Source organism: Strigops habroptila, chromosome 19, assembly GCF_004027225.2.
Source record: "Strigops habroptila isolate Jane chromosome 19, bStrHab1.2.pri, whole genome shotgun sequence".
NCBI classification, from domain to species: Eukaryota; Metazoa; Chordata; class Aves; order Psittaciformes; family Psittacidae; genus Strigops; species Strigops habroptila.
In genome coordinates, this window is record NC_044295.2 from 3,435,909 (window position 1) to 3,455,141 (window position 19,233).

Genomic DNA, 19,233 nt, shown 5'->3' on the forward strand with positions numbered 1-19,233 from the left:
TATGGGAAACCCCGGAGCCCCCAGGGAGAGCAGGATCTGTCCCATGCAGGTTATGTCCCTTGGTTTGGGACCTGTGGAGCGGCCCCACGGGGTGGCCACGCTCCCCTCCAGCACAGCAAGGTTCAGACTTTCCTGGTGACACCTCTTAGAAAGCAGCAGATTAGGATTTGGTATTAAACCAGAGACTGTTTTAATGCCGTGGGGAACTTTAGCTCCTCTAATCTGCCTACCAGCAAGACACAGGCTGAGGGATTTCACTTGGTGTTATAAACACTTCACCTCTTATTACATCTCTGAAGTGCTCCCAGGTCTAACAGCAACTCTATCCGCTCCCATTTTTCATTCATCATTTTTCCTCTCTCTAACCTGCACCCCCAGCAGGCAGAACTGCCTTTTCCCCCTCTCCCACCACAGCAAGATGCAGTTGCAGGGGTGCATGGTGGTGATGGGGTGCATTGGGAGGTGATGGGGAGCACGGGATCAGCCTGCTGGGGTGCATCACCAAGCAGAGACATGCAGCACGTTGCAGTGGAGCCCTGGGATGCCCTGGTCCTCCCTGGCCACGCGTGCTGGGGCATCCTGCTGACAGGAGCACGTCAACCCCATCAAGATGCACTTCACTGGTGCTGGAAAAGGCTTTTGCCCCACGGATGTTCTCTAATGGAGCTGGCGTTGCCGCGCTCCCCGTGCCGCTGGGCAGCATCTCCCCAGCTAATGCAGCGCTGCGGGGAGCATGGGGCTGGTGTTAGCTGATGTCTCTTCCACCTCCCCTTCCCCTTGCTGGGGAGGTGCTGGTGGGCTCAGCATCCCACAGGGATGGGAGCAGCACCGGTGCAGAGGGAAGGGCAGGAATCCTGCAAACCCACCTTGCTGCTCTTGGGAAATAGCACAAGACAAAGTGGCTGCTTATTTAGTTTTTCCTGCCCTATCCCTCCCCTTTCTCCCTGGTGGGACCTCAGATTTGTTTCTCTTGGCAGGGAGGTGCCAACAGGGGTGAGGTGCCGGCGGGGGGCACCTTTGTGTACCCATCACACTGTTGCTCTCCCACTCTTGTAGCCTGTGGCTGGGTCCCCACCATGGTAGGCACTGCCAGGGGGAGATGAAGCCTTGGTGAAGGTGCCCTGATGCCATTCACCACTCTGTGCTGGCTGCTTGTGCAGGTGCCACACGATAGACAGTCCATGGTATGGTGATAGTTGGGAGCTGCCAGTCTCACAGGGCCGGGTATGGTCATTCCTCTGTTGCCAGCACTTCCACCACCCTTCTGGCTTCATTTCCCATGACCTACCCTCACCACAAATCAATCCCACCGCCCGGGCATGATGCCACCCACCCCACCCTCTCCCTAGAGATATGCAGATGCTATTTTGCCGTCCCCTTTCGAGGTATATAACATAGAGAACACCTTACGGATGCTCCTCCTGCACATCACCCAGAGCTGCCTCTCCCGTGCATCCCCCATGGGTCCGGCTGCCTCTTCCGCTTGTCGGTGGGTGATGGCACACGGGGGTAACTTGCCACCAGCCCCGGATTGCTCCTGGCATTTGATCTAGCCACCTATCGCCGAATAAAACGTAGGGGCCTTTAAGAGGGAGCGGAGAGGGGGAGCCGTCTCCCCGCACATTAATCTATCATGAGCTAATGTGTTTTTCCCATTTGTTCCTTTGTACATCCCGAGCTGCGCGCTCCCACGCGCATCCCTCCGCGCTCGCTCCCGCTCGCTCGCGCTCCTGCCTCCGTCTCCCATGCTCGCCCGGGCCTGAGCCCCTCTCGGAGAGAAAGGAAAGGAAAAAGCAGGCGAGCAAGCAGAGCAGAAATGGGGAATACACCCTCTCAAGGCATGTCACTCTCACTATGTGCATCCATTCTTAAGTAGCAGGTATTTTTTTTATTCGTGTTGGTTTTTTTGCCTCCTCCCTCCATCTCGCCGGGGCAGCGTCGCTGATGCCCAGGGTGGGGGAAGAATTAGCACTGGAGTTTGCTGCTGGTTGAATTGATACCCTGGTGGAAGGGCGTGTGTGAGGTTGTGATGCTCCGGAGGGGTGTGTGTCGGGATCGGCTGCGCTGGGGATGCGGTGCCTTGCCTGGAGGCTTTCCCTGCACCATGGACCGATGGGCTGGGGGGATGCTGAGCTGATGCTGGTGGTGATGCTGCTGCTCGGGGTTGGTTTGTTGTTGGGGCTGCCTTGCTCTGGAGGGATAAAGTAGCTGGAGAGCCACTGTCCTAGAAGCACCGGTGCGGGGAGCTGGAGCGATGGGGTGTTTGGGGGCGGGGGCTCACAGGGGATGCTCGAAGAAACCCGTTATTGTGCCGATGGCTGTTCTGGCTCCGTTGTTGCAGCGTTGTGCATTAAACATGATGTTTTGCTGACCGAGCCGGTCTGGATGCTGCCAGGCTCTGGATTTCCTTTCTCTGTGAGCTTGTGGAGACAGATGGGTGAGGAGGAGGGAGGGTGCTCTCCTACCTGCTCTCTCCCCTTTTTCCTTCCCCTCCAGCTGCTGCTGAGACACAAAGGGCAGGATGAGCCATAGGGCTGCAGGTTGTCCTTTTTGAGGTGTCTTCAGCATCGTGGCAGGAGGAGGAAAAATACCTGGGTTTGGGTGTGGGGGGAGGCACTGGAGAAGGAAACTTAAAATAACTCCAAAGGCTCCCTGCCCTGTGCCACAGGCGGCTGCTCCCTGTGTGTTTGGGGGTAACAGGTCTGCTCCCCCCTCCCTGTGTCACACAGGAGCTGCCCAGCCCCGGTGGGTGACAGGGATGCTGTCAGGGGTCCCTTTGTCTGCCCTCGCTGCCGGGAGCGCCCCGCAGCCTCTCCCCTCTTTGTTCTCTCCATGTTCTTCGCCCTGGCTGTGGTGAGCCAGGCTGGGGAGTGGTGATGCTTCAGCCTCCGCGCCCACCCACCAGCTGCTGCGTGGGTACCAGCACCCAACTCCCAGGGAAGTTGGGTTTGTCTGTGCTTAGCCTTGGGAATGTGCCTGGTGCGGGGCCCTTGGGAGCTGCACCCCTTTGTGGGCACCTTGGGCTGGGAAGGGGTTCACATCCAGCCATCTCTTGCTTAAGGATGGAAGGGGTCCCTCAGCTCAGCTGGTCCAGGGTGGGTGGGTGTCCCCTACCCTGACATAAGTCAGGGAATTCAACCCTTCCCTGTTGCTGAATGGAGACCCCAAACTTGCTCAGGGTCTGCCTGGATCCTGCTGCTGGTGTGGGGGCTGCTGGTTAGGATCCCGCCCTCCTCAGCAAACCCAGCCTGGGGTGCAGGAATGCCACCCCCAAGCTGCCCAAAGCCCCAGTGGTGGCTCTTCCCTCATTTTAATGAGGAATACATTACCGATGTGCTAATTATTCCCCACCAGACTCCCCCTGAAGCTGTCAGTGTGGAAATGGTTCCCTCAGGGAGCTGCTGGTGGGCTGTGACCAGCCCGGGGGGGCAGCCCGGTGGGTGTTTTGGGGGTGAATGAGCACCCAGAGACCCTGGCAGCTCCAGGGCTGGTGCCTTTATATGAAGGGAGCTTTAGTCTTTGTCAGGAGCCGTCCCTCCCCTCCCAGCAGGATGGGCAGGGAGTGGTGCTCACCCCATTTGGTTTTATCTGGAATGTCCTGTTTGTGGTCTGGGAGATGCGCTGGGAGATGCTCATCCTGCTCCTGGGGAGTTGGGCTGGAATGGGAGAAGGGGGTGGGGAGAACAAGGAGGGTGATACTGAGAACTGGTGTGGCAATTGCACCGGACTGGGAGGGAAGCATCGGTGCCAGGCTCAGTGTTGGTTCCCTACGCAGGAAAGCTGCACAACTCCCCCAAAAGGTGGGTTTTCCCTTTAGGGAAAGGGGGATAAAGGCGCCTCTCTGCACCTCTCTGCACCTCTCTGCGTGTGTCTTGCCTGGGGCATGAACCTGCTCCATCCTGCTGGACACCTTCACCCCAGGGGGAGGGCACCTCTGTCACCCCATATCCTCCTCCTCCTGTCTCCTTCCCTTCCCCTGGTGCTCACAGCATCAGCCTCGCAGCAAAGGCCCAGCCTGGTGGAAACACCCACCCGTGCCTGCCTCTGCTTTCTTTTTCCACCAAGAAATTCTCCATACCAAAGTCTTGCTGCAGGAGCAGGAGGCCCTGGGTGCCCTCGCTACTGGAGGGACCCAAGTGGGTGCTCCCTTGGCACTGGCTGAGAGCATCATTCCCCATGGACCACTGCTGTGGGGCTGAAAAACCCCACAGCCACGTCTGCTGGGGGGAGCAGAGCAGGAGGGACACAGCCCAGCAGTGCAGGGTTTAATTATAGGAATTGATTCTCTCGGTTGCCACACATCGATCCCAGCCGGGTGCACGGTGGCTGCCTCTGCACCCCGGGGACGTGCCTGGCACGCATGAACACGTGTGAGTGATGTCCCACAGCGTGGAGCGTGGCCCAGGGCTGCAGGGAGCATCCTCACGCAGCCAGGGCTGGGTACCTGCTGTGGGAGATGAGGTGGATGTGGTGGGTTAAAAGAGGAGGTGAAGGGGTATGGGCATCCCCAGGGTGCTGTGTGCATGGATAAGCGGTGTTGAGGCTCCTGCTGTTAATGTTTTGGGGAGGAAAGAGGGAGGCTGCAGGCTTGGAGGGGTGTTTTGGAGAGGTTCAAGGATGCAGTGGAGCGGGGTTTGAACTGGGCATTGGGAAGCTGCAGTGTGCAAACAGGGAGGAGGAAGGATGCTGTGCCGCAGTCCCCACTCCTGGGGGGAATCACTTCCTGGGGGGAATCACTTCACATGTTGCTCCGTTCCCAGTGCTGGGGTAGCATCCTTGGCTTGCTGCTACTTGTGATCTGTGAAGCACAAACTGCTGCTTGCTCGCTCCAGCTCTGCAGCTCTTGGCTTGGAGGTGCTGAAGCTCCAGCAAAGCAGTGTGATGGAGACCAGCACCCATAGCCCTGGGGCACTGCTGCCATGGGGTTGGGTGAGGAGCTATGAGAAGGACACAGAACTCCCTTTGGTGCCAACTCTGTGGCTGTGAAGTTCTCCCACCACCAGTGTTTTGCTCAATTGGCTCTTTCCCAGCCAAGTTTGGTAACTATAATTATTACTATTAGAACACCTCTAGGTGGGTGAGGTGAGAGATGCCAGGTCTGAGGTCCCAGGGGTGCAGTGTAGAAGCTGCTTGGCCAAGCTCTGCAGAATTACTGGCTTCAAAAAGCAGCCAGCAACCCTCTTAGCATCACCATGGGTAGGTCTGGAGCCTTCGATGGGTCCATGTGAGTGGGTCTGGAGCCCATGATGGGTCCATGCAAATGGATCTGGAGCCCATGATGGGTCCACGTGAGCGGCTCTTGCCCATACACCAGGCTCCATCTCCAGCAGCTGCAGCAAGGCATGAGGATGCGGGCTGGTCCCAGCTCATCCCCGTGAGCATCTTCAGCTCGAGATGGGTGCTGTTCCCCATCAGCTGTGCTTGCTCCCCATCGAGGGTCCTTGTTAACCCCCCTCCTGGCTGTGCCAAGCTGCAGGTGCACCAAGGCTCAAAGAGGCACCCGGAGCTTAAATGCTTGGTAAAGAATCACTGATTTGCTCCTCGCCGCCCAATGGGGATAATAAAACTTGGCTGTCAGCTGTTTTTATTTTTTCCCTCCCCCTGCCTGGTTTCCACTTTCAGAATGAATGCAAATGAAGATTTTTTAGGGGTTTTTTTTTTTTTTTCCCCTTTTCTTAAATTCATCTCCAACAGAAGGGCTGATGGAGAGGGCTGGTGGGGGCGGGAGGAAGAGGAAAGGAGGGGGGATGAACACTTCTGGTTTGTTTGTTTTCCCCTCACCCCCATGCTGAAATGTTCTGATTGCAAAGGGAGGAGGGCGAAGGCAGATGATGCATTTAGGTTTCTAGCATAACTAATAGCTCCGGCTGGGGGAAATGCAGCGCCTGCACTCCAGCCCTAAACTGGGAACCAGTTTTCCAGCATCTCTGGGAAAGGAGAGGCAAGGAGCAGCTTATTTTCCAGTCTCACCCCATAGCCCCTTGCTCAGGTCACCCCGTAGTGTCTCAGCACTTGGAATGGGGCACCTGAAGAAGGGTGGGCCATGGCTGTGGATGGAGGTGAGGGCTCCATCCTCCTCACCCATGGGTGCTCTCTGCCCTCAGCTCCAGCCAAGCCTGTGCACAGCCTCTTTGGCTGGCATTGTTGGATCTCCTCCACCTCAAGTTTATATATTTCAATTACAGCCTGTTAAAAGCCTCCATGTTTCAAGAGCTGCCCAGATTTATGGCTCCTGTCCTGCAGCCAGCCTGAGCATCTCCTGCCTTTCCCTTGCTCTGGAGCTGCAGCCTCACAGAGCGTCACGGCTCAGCCCCCAGCCTGGGGCTTGCTGCCCCACAAGCTCTCACCCACCTCCCTGCAGCCACAATGATGGGAAACAGCATTTGGTTCCTGATCTCCCTGTTCCCTGGAATTTTTGCTGTGGGCACCCTGGCCTTATGGGCATCAAAGTCTTACGGTCAGTGGCTCCCATTAATGGCCTTAATTTCCCATGGGATGCAGGGGTACCCAAGGTGGGGAAGGGATGCTGCAAATCCAGCCCAGGAGCTTGGCTTCCAGAGAGATGGATTTGAAAAGTGGTTGTGGCATCTGGTCTGGCTTTTGTGGTTTTCTTTTTTAATGGGGTATTTGGAGCTGAACTGAGACCCAGTGCAGAAGGACAGAGGCTCCAATCCTGTTCCCAGCTGAGCTCAGGGGAAGCTGTTGTGGGAATAGGAGAGAGGAATGGAGAGGTGGAGTGGGATTTCTGCAGGATGCATTTCCCAATGTAGGATCCCCCTGGTCCTTTATAAGGCCCATGGTGCAATCAGGGGAGGAAGGAGGCAAAAGAGATGAAAATGGAGGGGGGAATCCAGTGATGTGCAGGGAGGAAGGGGCTGCACTGGGTTCTCTCTCCAATTGGATCCAGGCTCAGTGCCACAGGCCACGCACATTTCCAAAGCAGTGGCATGTTTCAGAAGCCAAATTCCTATGGAATTGATGTGCATGGAACATATGCATCTTGCAAGCCTGTAGTCAGCCTCATGGCGCTCCCTTGCCCACCTCCAGCTTTGCCTGGAAGCTCCTTCAGGATCATGAGTGCACCAGGATGCTGATATTTCTGGGTACCTGGCGACAGGGATGCCTTAGAGAGAAATCCCTCCTCCAGCTGCCCAACATCTGGGCTTGGCAACTCCTCTCCCAGCATTGCCAGAGGGTCCGAGTGGTTCTGCCCTTCCCAAGCATTCCCTTGCTTGATCCCATCCATCTGTCAGTGGTTCGGAGGCGGCTCGGCCGAGCTGAGTGCTCAGTAATAGGGTGTGAAACAACCACCTGCCAGTTGACTTTCCTCCTTGCCGTGGTGCTTGGCAAGGGCAGAGCTGGAGATGAAGAACCTCTCCTCTCCCCTGTTATTTGGAGGGATGCTGTCACGCTGCTCAGGGGTTTATTTGGCTCGGTGGTTTTATGGTAATGAACCAGCTCTCTCGCGCTCCGAAAAGAGAAAAGGGAAAAAAGTGACACTTTGGATCTTCGTGCATGGAAAAATACAGCACCTCCCTCCCGCGATTCCAGTTGGAGCGCTGGGAAAATGCATGGGGAGACAGGCAGGGCTGGAGACATGGGTGTCTGCCTCTGTGAGGCAGCAGCAGTGGCCATCTCCTGCCCTGCTTTGCCCCGTACGTGCCTTTTCCTGGCTTCACCATCCTGTTTGTAGTGACCTGGTGGGAAGGCCCAAAAAGCCCATGTTTGTTCCTTTTCCTACATCACCGAATCATGGAATCCCAGACTGATTTAGGTTCAAGGGACCTTAAACCTCATCCAGTTCCAACCCCCTGCCACGGGCAGGGACACCTTCCACAAGAGCAGGTTGCTCCAAGCTCCTGTGTCCAACCTGGCCTTGAACACTGCCAGGGATGAGCCCATCACATGGATCCATTCCCATGGATGAGCCCATCCCAAGCTGCACCGTCTGTTGGGAGGGCTGGAGGGGCAGCACTGGATCCTGACAGCTCCCGATCATGGAAAACTGGGATGCTCTCAGGAGGCAGAGGGCAGGGTCGTTTGGGATGACAGGAGCTCCTCCCAGCTGCTATGGGGTTGGTTTTGATCATTTTTGTTGCCCAGATAATTTCTGGCTTCCCTGATCATTTTTGCCCCTGTGGAACATCTCTAGTAGGGAGGGACCTCCAGTGCCTGGCAGCCCTGGGGACCAACAGTCCTGGGGACCAATAGCCCTGGAGACCATCAGCAGCCCATGTCTACAAGAGGCAGTCGGTGCATGGTGGGACAAGGGAAAGGAATGCACGAGCCTGGTGTGGGCCAGATCCAGCTCGGATCAGTGGGTGTCACCAAGGAACATGAAGCAGAGGAGATGCAGTGAGGGAACATGAAGCAGAGGAGATGCAGTGAGGGAACATGAAGCAGAGGAGATGCAGTGAGGGGACATGAAGCAGAGGAGGTGCAGTGAGGGAACATGAAGCAGAGGAGATGCAGTGAGGGAACATGAAGCAGAGGAGATGCAGTGAGGGGACATGAAGCAGAGGAGATGCAGTGAGGGAACATGAAGCAGAGGAGATGCAGTGAGGGAACATGAAGCAGAGGAGATGCAGTGAGAGCTGCAGAGCCGTGGTCCTCCTCCGGCTGGCTGTGCCTGCTGCAGATGAGCATTTGTGGCTCAGGGGTCCAGCCAGCCCCACGCTGGGTCCCTTGTAGAAGTGGGGGACAGGGTTATAAGGGTCCCATCTTGATGGGACCGCTGAAAGCAGCAGAGCAGAGGCAGCTCCTGCCTGCTCAGCTGTGCAACAGGCAGCCCTGGCACTGCCCGCGGGCGGCAGGATCTGTCTCATTTCAGGAGGATTAATGATTCCAGCATCATTTGAAAAACATTATATGGCTCATTAAAAACACATTGCCCAGACTAAACACAGAGCAGTTGCGTGTTTCCAGCCTTGCCAGCTCACCTCCCCGTGCCAGCCTGTGGCATTGCCCCCTGCCCACAGGGCTGCAGGGGATGACGGGGAGGCTGAAGGCTGTGCTTGCTATGTGTGGAGTTTGGCCACCCACTTTCCCTTCCTCCTCCAGCTTCTTCTAGGAGCACTCAGGGGCAGGCAGCCCGCTTGGGAATGGTGTTCCCCTGGGATTATTTGGTGATGGGTGTGCTTTGGGGAAAGGACATCAGTGCACGGCTGTTGGGAGCATCCTCTGCCCTCGCCTCCCCTGTGTGCCAAGACATGGGTGGGAGTGGGAGGCTCGTGGAGAGCCTGTGTGCCCTCTAAAGGGACCTGATTCCCAGGATGAAGGGGACCAGCAGTGTCTCCTTCCCCCCATACCTGCTCTGTTTCTCCCTCCTCCTTTCCCACACGCCTCCTCTTTTCTCTCGCCTTTGCTGCTTCCTTTCAACTCTCTCTGTGGTGGTGGGAATCAAAGAGGAGAGCAGTTTGGGATTGTCAGTCCTTCCTCATCCGCTGCACTGCATGAAAAGCAAAGCTGCTAAAGGACACTCAAGGACACTGAGATGGCTCCTTCCCCACCCCTCTCCCTGCCCTCCTCCTCTTCCTCACCTGCAGAAAGCAATGCCCTGCTCCTGCCCTGCTCAACCCGCCCCATGGCACGGCCAGGGCTTGGCCAGGCTCCTCCACTGCGGCTCCTGGCTTTGTCTGTGCCTCTGTTTTGTTCTCTCCATGTGAGCTGCCCAGGCTCTGTGGTGTGAAGCAGCATCTTCTCCATGCACGATGTCCCTCACTAGAGGATGGGGACCTGTGTGGCTCCCTTGAGGCTTGCACAAGAGTGCAAAATAAAAGGGCCCCTGCTAACGCTGAGCCCAGCACATATGATAAGTTGGGGTAGGATTCCTTTGGTCTGGGAGCTTCCAGGGCCAGCTCCATCCCCAGGATGCAGCAGGACCTTGAGCAAATGGCTTGGCCACCCTGTGACTCGGCATCTCACCCAACATAACTCCAGGGAGGCTATGGTGCTCCACAGACAATAATTAGCTCTTTTGAGCTGTCAGCCCCAGTTCTTCACAAAAGCAAGTCTGTTATCTCCCTTCCACGCTTGAGGAAGTCAAGGAGCTCCCAGGGCAAGTCCTTGGCCCAAGGTAACATAGAGTGAAGCAGAGACTGAAACCGGGAGCTGGGATCTGCTGTTGGGCCTCAGCTTGGGATGCTTGGCAGTGCTGGAAACACCCGCAGCCTTTTCCTCCCCCCAACACCAAGAACATCCTGAGGACGAGATTGGAGACCTCAGTCTTAGGCCATGGAAAATGTACAAGAGGAACCCCGTTTGTCCCCCTCCTTTTTCTGCTTTCACAGAATCCCAGACTGGTTTGGGTTGAAGGGACCTTAAAGCTGACCCAGCTCCAACCCCCTGCCACAGGCAGGGACACCTTCCACTAGAGCAGGTTGCTCCAAGCCCCTGTGTCCAACCTGGCCTTGAACACTGCCAGGGATGGGGCAGCCACAGCTTCTCTGGGCACCCTGTGCCTCACCACCCTGGGCAGGCTGGCCGGGGTCCCTCCAGGCACCTGTGGCCAAGCACCCTGCCCTCAGGGAGGTACCACAGCCACAACCAGCAGCAGCTTCACTCTGGAGTGTTTCCTGGCATATTCCAAAACATGGCATGAATAATTAAACCTGAACTGCAATTATCGAACAAACGAATAAAGCACATCTAGGAAGGATTTTCCACTTTTCTTTCTTTGTTTCTCTCCTATTTTGTGCCTTGAAGATTATTTACTCACTCTGGGTGTGAAAACCATTCCCGAACCATAGGTGTTTGAATCCACACCCTGATCCACAGGGATTCCTCAGCAGAGGGAAGGGGGGGAGCTGCACATTCCGAATTCCCCCTGTTTGGGTCTGAGGGTGAGACCTCACCACAAAGCCAGGGATAACAGGGAGCATCCCGGCAATGGCAGAGCAGAGCTTCAGCAGCGCCGGGAGGGTTGATGAGTTTATTGGGTTATTGGGTTAGAAACAGCATTCATTCCCCTGCTACCCTCCTTCTCCTCCTTGTTGGGCGAGGGGGGCCTCACAAGCTGCCTTGTCTTTCCCTGAGGGCAGCGATGGAAAAACTGGCACCAGAGCAAGAATGCGTGGAGAAGAGAAAGGCTTGGGACAAGGGGACAAATGTCCCATGGCTGTGACGGATGAGCTGAGCTGCCTCTTGGCCACGGGTGCTGCTCTGCCCGCTTGCCAGCAAAGAAAGAGATCCTTGTGGGTGCTGTGGTCTTGTTGGCTTGGCTGTCCCCTGCCTGCCCCTGCCCTTGTCACCCTGCTCCTCCAGGCACAGGGGCTTGCAGGGGGGGAGAAGAAAACCATCCCATGGCCCTAAAAACAGAGGCACAAAGCAGCTTGGGGCTGTTTTGCTGGGAGCCAGGGCTCAGCGCCTGCGGGCAGGATGCTTGGGGAGTCTGGCTCCAGGGGGCCCCTTTGCAGAGCCTCTTCCCCCCTGTATTCACCCATCTCAGTTCTCGGTGTCGTGCTCATGTCTCTCCCAACCCCACAGAGCTGGGGTGAGGAAGGTGCTTTTTGGCGCTGGGATTTTGGAGCTGATGTTGCCCAGGACAGGTTGTGCTGCTGCTCACGTCGCCTCAAGGTTGTGCAGCTTCACATATGATAGACAGGTCCAAACTGAGTATGTGACAGAAAAAACACCATGATAAGCCCATCTACTCCGATTCTCCGTTGCTCTTCCATGCCCATAACTCTTCCCAACAAGCATCCTGCGCCTGGGCTTGGCAAGACCCCACAGCGGCTGCAGATTGGGGCATCTTGGGGTTCATTTGCAGCCCGTGTGCATGGATGTTTGCGCCCCTATGCATGGGAGCAACCCCCCCGTGTGCAGAAAAGGGGGTGTCTGGCACCATGGCCACGGGGTGGAAGGGGGCTGCTGCTCCTGTGCCTGCACAGTGAGGCACATCCCAGCTCCCCATTGCTCCCCGCACCGTGTTTCATTCTCAGATGCTTTCTGCTGCTGCTCTTTTGTTTCACAATTATGATATGTTTGCTTGCTCTGATTTATTTGTTTATTCCCCTCCATCCCTGGCAAACTTTCCTGCCTGGATCGCATTCATTCATGAATCTCCTCCTTTCCTGTCCCTAACCAGGGCTCGATCGAATTGCAGGAGGGAAGAAGCCAGGACTCTGTTCCCTTTGTTTAAAGTCTCCAGGTCAGTACCGGGGCTGGGGGCCAGCAGCGTGCTCCTCCCTCTACCTGCTTGTTTCATGTTTGATGTTTGCTCCTTCCCCACCCTTCTTCCAGGTGCAGGGAATGTGGTGGGTGAGAGCAGCACCTTTAGCTCATTTTTTGGGTGTTTATAGGAGGCTTTTTATTGCACTGATGATGAAGGCATCAGCCCCCATCCTTTTTTGCAGGGGAGGGTTTCCGCAGTTGGAGGCATCACTGATGCTCCAGGAGGGACCATTTCTCCACCAAATGCTGGAGCTTGCAAGGTTTGGGATTTTCCTTGTTGGGAATATGAGGGGAAAGCTCTCGAAGGGGAATGAGAGGAGGATGCTGCCTCTCTGGGGGTTAGGTGGAGAGGCAGGTGCCTTATTTAGGAACCGGCTGTGGAAGTGTGGCTGGTTTAGAAGAGCTGTAAGAGGGGAAATGTGGTGGAATCTGTTCAGTAGCAACCCCTGCTGGGTCTGTCATAATAATAGATTTGATTTCTGTGGCATCTGCTGGCCTCTAACAGGCTGTTTGCGTTGCCAGAGTGTCTCTGCAATGATTTCAGCTCTTCTTTTTTGGGAGGCTGAGAAGTGCACCAGAGCCCTGTCAATCAGGGCAGCAGCTCCAGGCTAAATAACTCCAAGAGCAGCAGCAGCAGCAGCACTGATCAATCCAGTTGATCAGGAAAACATCTCCCTTCACAAAAACCTCCTTGCTCATGAGCAGCATCTTCAGTTGAATGCCATATGGGATGGGCTCTTCAGGAGCCATCATGAAGTCTTTGGTGGCTTCCTGCCCTGGAGCAGGTAGATTTTCTGTGCTGGTTCTAGCTTGAAGTTACAGGGAGATGCACCAGTATGTCTGTCTGTCTGTCTTATGGCATGAATTCCTTAGATATAAAGAAGAAGCTCTTTACTGTGAAGGTGGTGAGGCACAGGAACAGGTTGCCCAAAGCAGAAGTAAATGCCCATTTGCCAAACAGGTAAATGCTCCATCCCTGGTAGTGTTCAAGGCCAGGCTGGACAGGATTTGGAGCAACCTGCTCTAGTGGAAGGGGATTGGAACTGGATGATCTTAAGGTCCTTTCCAAGCCTAACCATTCCATGATTCTCTGTGGCTGTCAGGCAGGGCTGTGCTGGGGAGGACAGGCTGGAGACGATGGAGGAAATCAAGCTTGTAATATGTGGGGTGTGCCAGGCCTCCCCACCCCAGAGCCTTCGCGGTGTAAAACCAAGGCACCGGAACAGTGCACTGTAATTTAATTGCCTTGTTGGAATGAACACATTGTCCCAAAATAGGAGTGGGGAAGCAGGATGAAGACAGCAGCCCACAGCCAGGTCCTGCATCCATATAGGGGTGTGCCCATGGGTGCTAAATGTTGTTCTAGCTCATTTGCTACCCTGGAATTACACATGGAATTACATTCCTGGCTCCAAATAGTGTGCATGCTTTGCCCCTCAGCTGGAGAGCAGATTGCATGGCTGCTTCCTTGGGAGAAGGCTGGAAAGCTGCTCATGGCCATGGCTTCTATTGCTCCTCATAGGAGCTCGGAGTTGGATCTCCAAATGGGAGGCACAGCCAGCCCTGGCAGGTTCATCACGGATGTTCATGGGGAGGGTTGCAAGTCCTGCTGGTGTTGAACCTCAGTGTATTGGGGGAGGAAGTAGCCTAATAGTGGTGCTTTGTTGGGATTCAAGTTCTTGAATGGGTCAGGCAGCACCTGGAGGTGTGAAAACCAGCACAACAAGGAAGGCTGAGGGGTGGGGGTGAAGCATTTGTGGGATTTTCTGTGTTCAAGGGATCTTTTCAAGACCCCATTTCAAGAGAAAAACCCTTCTCATCACCCAGTTTGACCCCAGCTGGGTGAAAGAGGCTGTAAAGTCTTGGCACTAACTCCTGCATCGAGACTGTAACTTCTAGCTGAGGGGATGTTATCTTTCAGAAGGACACCCTGCCTCGGTTCAAAGTGGGAAGTGATGGAGAAGCCACCTTGCTCAATGCAGGCTCTCCCTCTTCCTCTTCAACACATTTCCCTTCTCTGTCTGTGTGTCTGACGCTTCAGCTTCCAGCTATCAGATCTTGTTCTGCCTTTGTCTGAACAAGATTAAAGAGCCCCCGCTCTCAGAAGCTGCATCCTCGCGGAGGTGAACATATAGACAGTTATAAGGTCATCCTGCAGACATGTAACGATGCCACTTAATGAGCTTGTCTCCCATGGAAAGAAGGCTGCTTTGACCCCTTCTGAAAGGTTGCTAGTACCTGCTTAGGTGAACAGACCCACGGCTTGGTGATGGGAATCAGCACTGCTCTTTCATCCTGTCTCGTGTTCTGGCAGTGATGCGGTTCACGGTAACCCTTGAGGCAGGCAGGGAGGTTTATGAGGTGTCTCTCGTTTCCCAAGTCTTGTTGCAAGCCAACAGGATGCATTAGGGACTCATTAGATGGAGCCAAGCCCCAGAACCGAGCAGGGAGAAGCAAGGGGTCATCTGTGATGGGGCTGAGCTGGGAAGGTCCATGCAGCCTGGATGCTGAGGGTGCACATGGTGTGGCTTTCCCAAGGGGAGGACAATAGCTCTGGGCGGGAATGATGCTGGCTCATACAGACCAGAGGGCAAGGGGCTCCTGGCTGCCAAGGGACAGGGAAAGGGGATGTCCCCATCTGCTGCCCAGCGGTGCCCACTCACCTCTCCCCTTGCTGAGGCTCCCCAAGTCAGGATGTTAAACCAGCCCGTGCTATCTGAACACTTTTCCCTGTCAAGCAGCCCAGGGAGAAATAATTCAGAGTCAATGGCTTTTTAATATCTCTGTGCTTCAAGTCAACTTCCAGCGCAGTCATTTGCCTTTTAATTAAAATTATTACTTCTCCCCCCACATGCATCTTCCACCCCAGCACGGTCCAGGGCTGTGGAACCCCGTGGGAGATGAAGCTCCCTTTCCAACCAGCGCCCAGAGATGGATGGGGTTGGTGGTGGTGGGATGAGCCCCCGGTAAAGGGGGGGGTCTCTGTGGGCTGGGGAGTGCAGAGTGATCCCCAAAATAGAGCTAGGAGCGGGTGGGAGGGACACAGCCCCTCTGTGCTCTCTGTGGGGTGTCTGCAGTGCTGTGCTGACAGGGGCTGACGAGCTCCAGACTTGTCAGCGCCGGTGATGTACCTATAATTACTGTCTGATGTGCCAGAATTAGACTGGGAGCTGAGTAGTTTGATGCAGACGTGAGTGTCCTTGGCTGCCAGCGAGAGGTTTAACAAGTGCGAGGCTGCAGGCAGAGCAGATCCCAGCCCTCCCCAGGCACGGCTCCTCTCCTTTCCTGCTGGGAATGAACTTCTGCGAGGCATGGATGAGGAACAGGGTGCAGCCCCGGGCCTGGGGTCTGCAGCGGAGGCTGCTGCTGGGGAATGGGCTGTTGCATTCAACTAGTTGTTTCATGGGGTGGTGTATGAAACCCCAGCTCCCCACTGTGACCAAACTATGGGGCTGAACTTCCCCATCCTCCAAACTGCATCTGAGTACCAACCTCTTCCCAGTGTTCCATTAGCGCAAACCACTCAGGCCCTTCTTTGGAGCTATATAAAGCCCCCAGATGGCTGCACACCCTGTAGCATCCCTCCACTCGAGGCACTTCTGTCTACCTCCTGTATCACTCGCCGGTTTCTCACCACGGTTTCTGGTTCCTCAGCTCCCATCCGTGGCTGTGGCCGTCTGTCACCAGCCGTGCTGGGTGTAAGTGGCGGGTACTCCCAGCCTGCACCAAGGTATTAAAGCCTTTATCGTAGTCCAGGGCCTGTAATTCACAGCACAAGAACCAATAAATGGGAATGATTCACAATCATTTAGCAGCTTCTGCTCAGGAAGAGGGAGACCAGGACCTCAATTAAGCTATTTGTAAATTGTTAATTTAAGCATTTCACTCAGATGCCTTAAATTGTTCCCTCCTGCAGTTTACAAATGGGTAAAGAGCACAGAAATATAAATGGAGCGGTGGGGAAACGCCATTTAGTTCCCAGTTTTTGGCAGTGGTAATAGCACTGTAGCTAGCAGCGCTTTGATTTAAATCAGAGTAAACCAGGGCTGCCTTCAAAGTAAGATTGACTGGGGAGCAGTGGCCTTCTGGTAATGGGGACCGGCGTGGGGTCATCAAGGGTGTGATGTTCCCATGGGATGAGGAGCTGGGGGTTGCCAAAATGCCTGGGCAGCTCCGGAGTCGCTGATCCCAATGCCAGGGATGTGCACCTGAGGCTTTTTTCTATGCCCTGCAAAGTAATTGTTAAAAACCTTCCATCTTTCCTCTGGGTTTAAGGCAGGTGACTGCTTCCCTTCTGGCATGCAGAGATTTGGCTTTCCAGGTGGGTAAGGAGCAGCGCCAGCATCACTGGCTGGTCCAGATGGATGCGGCTCCCAGGGGTTGCTGTGACACCCCCTGATTCATCCCATCCTGCAGATTTGCCCCCAGCCACTCAAATGGTTTGGCATTTGCAGAGCTGGTCCATGCCAAGTGGTTTAAAGGGTCATGAGCCTCATCTGTGGTACTTGGGAACTCTGCCCCCCATAAAGTGCTGGGGAGGAGGGAGCTTGTGGCCCCCCAAAACCCAGCATTGCCCTCGCCAAGGCTTTCTCTTTGCAGAGCTAAAACTGAAAGCTCCTTCCAGGTACCTGGACCAGGATCTGAACTTGCATCAAGTGCTGCAGCAGCTGGCCCTGGCGTATGTTCCCTTCGCTATTTGAATGCAGAACAGGGCACGTCTCCTGTAACCCCCCCACCTAGGATGGGACAAGGCTCAGCTCCGAATCCCGTTGTGGAAGTGGGTTTTGCTGCATCTGCGCTCAGCAAGTGAGCAAAGGGAGAAGGGTGCTGAAGTACCATGAGTGTGGAAGGACTTGGTGCTGTGCCATGGCACCGGGTGGGAGCTGGGTGCTGCGGGCGCCAGCCTGGCCCGGGAGGTGTTGGTTGCTGCAGCAGCTCGGGGCTGCGCTGTGCTGCCAGGCATCGCTCAGGTTGTGGATTTGGGGAACAAACTCTCGCTTCCCATTTCTCCAGGCGGGTTTTGGCTTCCTCACCAGCTGGGGAGCAAAGCCCCAGCCCCATGGGCTCACCGAGCGGGTGCCCGCGGGAACAGCTTGGGATGCGAATGGAGCTGAGTCCCGGTGCACGGCGGCACTGGTCCCCGTGGGAGGCTGATGAACCTCCGGGTGCCAAGTTCTCCCTTCGGCTCCACCTGCCACCGCTTGGCACATCCCAGCTTGGATCTGTGATGGGCTCTGCCAGCGCTCCCGGGTGATGCCAGCCTCGGCAGATGTTGCCTGCAGCCTCGGCAGGCGGAGCAGCCACGTGGACCTGGTTTCTCTCCTGCAGATCTGTTCCCTTTGCTCCTCCAAGGAGGATGAGCCATCTCCCGAGCTGCTTTGACACCTCCAGGTTCTCGTTGGGGTTTAAGGAGTTTTTTATTACTTAAGAACTTATCAGCTATCAGTTGGCTGGGTTTAATGAGAAATTATGCTCCCTGGCCCTTCAGCTGTGAAATGCATTGAGTGCCTTTAGCTGTGTGGTGTCAAAAGGTCTCCAGTGGGTATTTTATTTTCCTTTTCCTTTATCTGGCTTCCTCCCCATTTCTGATGGTAGCAGACGTACATCTAGTATGGTACAATCACCAGCCTCTGAGATGGAAAAGGCCTTTCTGCCCACTCAGCTCTAAGCTGCCCTGAGGCTGGTGCTCTACTGTGCATGGGTGAGGGTCTTCTTCCCACTTGTGACACCCTGAGGACTGTGATAAGGTCTGTTCTAAACACCCTGACCCACAGTCACAGTCCCCACTGCTGGTTTGAGGCAGAGCTCGTGTCCTAATGGGGCCTTTTCTGGCCCAATAATGGGCATTGTGGAGTGAGAAGGGGAAAGTGAGACACTGGTTTCCCATCAGATCTCCACTGCCCAGCTCAGTGTCGTGCCAGGGACGATGCTTTAAGTAGAGGCTCCTTCTCTGGCTCCCTGATGCTTCAAACGCCTGGGGACAAGCAAGGAAATGCTGTCTGTCTGTGCCTGTGGTCATGAGGATGAGCAGACTTGCTGCTGCAGAAACAGCTCAAATCCTGCATCTCTTTCACCTCAGCCACCGGGAATGGGGCATGTCCATTCACACAGGGTGGACCTGGCCTGCAGGGGCAGCCCAGCACAGGGCATGCAGGTGATGCTGAGCATGGAGCTGGGGCTCCTGACGTAAGAGGGATGTGGAGCTGCTGGAGTGAGTCCAGAGGAGGCCTCTGGAGCAGCTCTGCTCTGGAGCCAGGCTGAGAGAGCTGGGCTGGGGCAGCCTGGAGAAGAGAAGGCTCCTGAAGGGGAGACCTTAGAGCAGCTCCAGTGCCTAAAGGGGCTCCAGGAAACCTGGAGAGGGGCTTTGGACAAGGGATGGAGGGACAGGCCAAGGGGAATGGCTTTAACCTGCCAGAGGGGAGATTGAGATGAGCTCTGAGGCAGAAGCTCTTCCCTGTGAGGGTGCTGAGGCGCTGGCACAGGGTGCCCAGAGAAGCTGTGGCTGCCCCATCCCTGGCAGTGTTCAAGGCCAGGTTGGACACAGGGGCTTGGAGCAACCTGCTCTAGTGTGAGATGTTCCTGCCCATGGCAGGGGATTGGGATTGGATGAGCTTTAAGGTCCCTTCAACCCAAACCGTTCAGGGATTCTATGATTTGGTCCTGGTTAACTCTTCTATGCCCCTCTGAGCATCCTTGGCTGCCTGGTGTGGCCAGTCCCTGCTCCTCCTCTAGCGCTGGAACTCAGCATCGCTGCTCCTGAGCAGCATCGCCTTGGTCAGCCCCCAATATCTTGTCTTTTGAACAATGTACAATAGACCTACTGTGTACAGCGTGTCAGGACACCGCATGCATGAATATTGCTGTATAGACTGAGTGTGCTGGGCCCAGTTGTGAGCAGACACAAAGCTGTGCTCTGTGTCCCGGCTGTATTCCCACCCCATGACTGTCTTACTGTGCGGATTGAAGTGGTGCCGGGGCCGAGCGAGGCTTCATTGTGCTCGGGGCTGTACACAGGCATTGTAAGATGCAATCATGTTTCTAAAGAGCTTACAGAGTGAATAG

At 55.4% G+C, this 19,233-nt stretch overlaps 1 protein-coding gene across 3 annotated transcripts in view; it reads left to right on the forward strand.

Annotated features, from left to right (window-relative positions):
- Positions 1-1,684: 1,684 nt before the first annotated feature.
- The window catches only part of SRCIN1 (SRC kinase signaling inhibitor 1), a 72,275-nt gene continuing 54,726 nt past the window's right edge, over positions 1,685-19,233 (forward strand). The window contains exons 1-2 of one of the 3 annotated variants that reach the window (XM_030508875.1): positions 1,685-1,838; positions 12,086-12,148. In XM_030508875.1, coding sequence (XP_030364735.1) covers positions 1,817-1,838; positions 12,086-12,148 — 85 coding nt within the window. In that variant the 5' untranslated portion in view covers positions 1,685-1,816. Of the gene's footprint in view, positions 1,880-12,085; positions 12,149-19,233 lie in introns of all 3 variants that reach the window. The other 2 variants (XM_030508878.1, XM_030508877.2) reach the window with 2 other exon arrangements.